Source organism: Pelodiscus sinensis, chromosome 8 (assembly GCF_049634645.1).
Source record: "Pelodiscus sinensis isolate JC-2024 chromosome 8, ASM4963464v1, whole genome shotgun sequence".
NCBI classification, from domain to species: Eukaryota; Metazoa; Chordata; order Testudines; family Trionychidae; genus Pelodiscus; species Pelodiscus sinensis.
Genome location: NC_134718.1, coordinates 28,075,712 through 28,079,982, shown reverse-complemented (window position 1 = coordinate 28,079,982; position 4,271 = coordinate 28,075,712). Strand labels below are relative to the sequence as shown.

At 36.5% G+C, this 4,271-nt stretch overlaps 1 protein-coding gene across 1 annotated transcript; it reads left to right on the top strand.

Moving 5' to 3' along the window:
* The first annotated feature begins 289 nt into the window (after window positions 1-289).
* On the top strand, window positions 290-739 carry ATOH7 (atonal bHLH transcription factor 7). Its single transcript, XM_075935627.1, has one exon. It carries the CDS (start codon window positions 290-292, stop codon window positions 737-739), a length of 450 nt encoding a protein of 149 aa, XP_075791742.1.
* Window positions 740-4,271: the final 3,532 nt, after the last annotated feature.

The following is a 4,271-nucleotide window of genomic DNA, read 5'->3' as shown; positions in this document are numbered from 1 at the left end:
TGCCAGGTTTAAAGGAATGTAAAGGATGAGAATAACAGACTAGTTCTGTTTGTTTTTCCTTTCTAAAAACAATAAGCAACAATTTTAAAACTACTAGAAAACAGGGTGGTTGTGTTTGGGGCTTTTTTGTGGATGCTGTAAGAAACCAAAAACCTCTCTCAGTGACTTTCGGGAACACACTTAAGAAGTATAGATACTGTATTCCAAGGGAGTTTTCCCTAATACATTTCAGCTACTATAATTTTTTGTGGCAGAGAGAGGAAGGTTCAGAATTAAAGTGGTATCAAATATGAAATCTTCTAAATCAAATGTGGATTCTGGTGAGTTAGACACCCACTGCAAAGGTGGAACAGGCTGTGTAGCGAAATATGGCTCAGAAAGGATGGAGAGTGCTGCCAAAAGGAGACTGGCTGCTAATGCCAGGGAAAGAAGAAGAATGCAAGGACTGAACACAGCCTTCGACCGACTGAGAAAGGTGGTTCCACAGTGGGGTCAAGATAAAAAACTCTCCAAATATGAGACCCTTCAGATGGCATTAAGTTACATTATGGCTCTAACTAGGATCCTTGCTGAAGCAGAGAGATACAGCACTGAAAAGGACTGGATTAATTTACACTGTGAACACTTCCATCAGGAGAGCTACCACACGTATATGGAACAGAAAATGGAAATTGAGAATGACCCTTACGCACAAAGAATATTCAGTTATCCACCTGACCATTTTCAAATAACTAATTAGTGCTAATTATGGACTAATATCACTCAACAAACCAAATGAGTAATTTTGAAAAGTTAGCCAGAATTAAGCTGATGAATAAGGTAATCTTGTTATTATAATAGCTATATTCTTGCTACTTATGGTGATGTTTCTAAAATAAATTTGTTTTGAGAATTTTAAATTGCTGTGCATCTAAGATGATTGTTTCCTTATTACTAATGACATATGTATAACAAATTTGTGTTGTATATTTTATTGATGAAATATTTGTAACAATCCCCTCATAATTCATTTGAATCTGTTATTAAATTTTACATTGTCTTTGCTGTGATGGATCATGTCAGATAATATTTTATACGCCAATGACCAAATTGATCCAGGGTATAACTCAATGGAGTTGAACAGGGATACATTTGTTTCTGTGTGTCTTTTTATGTCAGCTTTGAGGATACATTTTTGTTTCCTATCCAATGGATACCATGAAAAAGATAATTTAAATGCATTAAAAGTCAGAGAACTAACTTTAAACTTTGTAAGTTTGATATATGGATTGTGTAGGTTTAATACTACTTAACAGTTTCTCAGAAAAATGCTAATTTCAGGTAGCATGCAAAATGTTTTTTCTTTAAGCTGGCTGTACAAGTAGATGTAAAGTGTATACTAGCATGAAAGTAGAAATCTCACTTTTAAATTTTGTAGGTTTTATCTACAATGTTTTGTGGGTTTTTTCTTCTTTTTTTTCTTCTCCCTGGTATCTGGAAATAATAATCAATTTTGTAAATAAAGTATTGTTTTAATTTGAAATGGCCTTTCTGACTACATGAAAAAATTGGAATCCTATAGTGGAATCCTATGCCTTGTTGGATTTGCTACTGTGAATGTTACGCTATCTTAATCGGGCTCTTATCAGTTAGTCTGAAGAAAAAGCAACTACTTACTGTATGGAATAATATTGCAGTTGGGTGATACTGTAGTCAGAATCACTGTACTTAGTGCTGTACAAACACATGGTCAGACTTAGACCATGCCCCAAAGAATTTATAATCTGAAAGACAGATTGTGGGAAAAGGTGATATAACATCCAAGTAAAGCAGTCAGGTTGAAGGCTTCCATACCTCTTGTTTGTTCCATAGACCATTTGTTCCCCTTTTGGGGATGTAGATGTGAAGTAGGTAAAAGGGGAAGAAGAGCGGGGGGTGGGGGTCGGAATGAAGCTGAGGAAATGTTAGGGAAGGAGAAAGTGAGAAGGAGCAGGAAGGCAGGTGGGAAGAGAGAGGTAATTGTAGCAGAGTTTCTAGATTACAAAACTTCAAGCGTAGATAAAGTGCACTGGGATGTCAGAAGGCTGCAGGATGTCAGATGTCCTACTGGTGCTGTTAGTGGAAGGCTTCTAGGAACTAGTGCCTTTTTGGTCTTGGATTTTTACATTAAGGATATTGGAGCCGCAGGGAAGGCAGTCATGTTCCTTGCAAGCTCTGCCATATCTTGTATTATTATATCTTTTCTCAAACGAAAGGAGTTATTTCATCAACTAGGGAACTTTGAGTGAAGAGCAAAAGCAGTAATAGAAACTGTCCTCTGGTTGAAGAGAATTCTTATTAGTGAGTCCCTTCAACACCAGGTATAGTAGATCACCAAAACACTGTTTTACTTCTTATTAGTTAGATTACATATGTCAAAGTATAAATTGTCCACAAGGAAAGCATTTTCACATATAGGACCCCAAATTCTGCCCTTTTGGAGAATGCAGCCCCACTTAGATAATGCTACTGATTTTATTATGAATGGATATACAAAAAGGGCAGCATTTGACCCTTGACTTTTCCTCATCACATTGTCTAATTAATGCTGTATGATATGGATACACTGAAGACTGTTTTCTCACTAATGGATGGGAGATTCAGGTACGTAACTTCCATTAATATATAGAGCAAATGTTCTGCTGACTTACACTCATTCAAGCCATATAACCTCTGGGCAGGGAAAGTGTCTTCTTTGTTTGGATAGTCTTAGACTGTAGGCACTATTTTAATATACCTAGATAGTCAAGTTACATGGCCTGTATTGCACAGACTTTGCCTCAGGAAAAATTATCCTTTTACATCTGTTGCAGATACATGGGACAATACAGAAGTGTAAATAAATGAACAATATATATAGTATATAGAAACAGCACTGGTAGGCTACAAGTTTATAATTGAATTACATAGCACTTTTAAAATTACTTTACTTTTTCACATGTAATCTTGTTGGACACCAAATACTGCATGATTTCATGCCATACATATTTTATGTAAAAGTCATTCATATACGTGCACATCTCCTCTCATGCATATTCATATATTATTCTTATTTATCTTCCAGTAGAATACAACTGATAGATTTAAGAATAAAAATATTGGAATAGTATGCAAACAATTACATTATAATTCTGCTATTATGATCACAAAGGGAAGAGTGAATCAAGATAAGAGATTAAAGACTTTGCAATCCTATAACTGAAGAATTTAAACACATAATTTCCTTGAAATCCCAATAATGCAATGGATTGGATGTAAAAACATTGTAAATTAGGCCACTGGATCCATATCTGCTGTTGAACTACAGTAAAAGAAAATTAAAATCTCTATCCCCTTAGTCTTGATTATACCACTGGGAGTTCAAACTCAATAAACTACTTGAGGAAGGTGGAAGTCATTAATAATAATTAGTAACAAAAACCCCTTTCTGTGCTTTACATAACTTGGCACTGGCTTTGTTCTTAAGGTGTATATAATGCTAGACTGGAAGTTGAGATTTCTGATTTATCTGCATCACAGCTTGACAGTACTACAAGTTCCTCCGAGTTTATCCTGCAATATGTTTTAATTCTGATCAGGAGTGGCCCTCACTAGGAGTAAATACATAGCATTTTCTTGTTGGCATTCAAGCTCCGATTTTCAGAAGTGACCACTTTTGGATGTCTTGCTTTCTCTGTATTTGGGTTTGAGGCATCTTGGCCAGATTTTTTTCAGAAGTCCTGAGTGTCCACAACATCAGATGAAGTCAGTAGGAAATGGAAGTGTTCAGCACTTCTGCAAATCAGTGGGACACCTTGAAACCAGCGGGCGACTTATGATGCCTCTCTGCCAAGTGTGGTAGAGATTTTTGTTATGTGGGTACTTGGCCACTCATTGAGATACCAATTAATTTCGCTCAAGCTTGTTGAACATTTGTCAGAGACTAGCTTAGGCCCTGATCCTGCACCATGCTCCCTGTAGGCAGACCCATGGGCTCGTACATATATTCCTATTCATTTCAGTGGGACTCCAAATGCAAGTAGAGGCCATGCCACATGGCATTTGGTGCATTTGTCCACCCAGATTGAATGTTAACTTTTGACACAGGTTCTGTTGCCACTTACAGCTGTGCAAACCAGGAGTAACTCTATTTTATTATCAAGAACAGTATCAAATGCAATTACACTTTTGTAAAAACAGTGAACATGAGTTCAGAATTGGGTCCTATAATGTCTCATTATTACCCACCACATGGGCTATTCAGTCATCCTCTT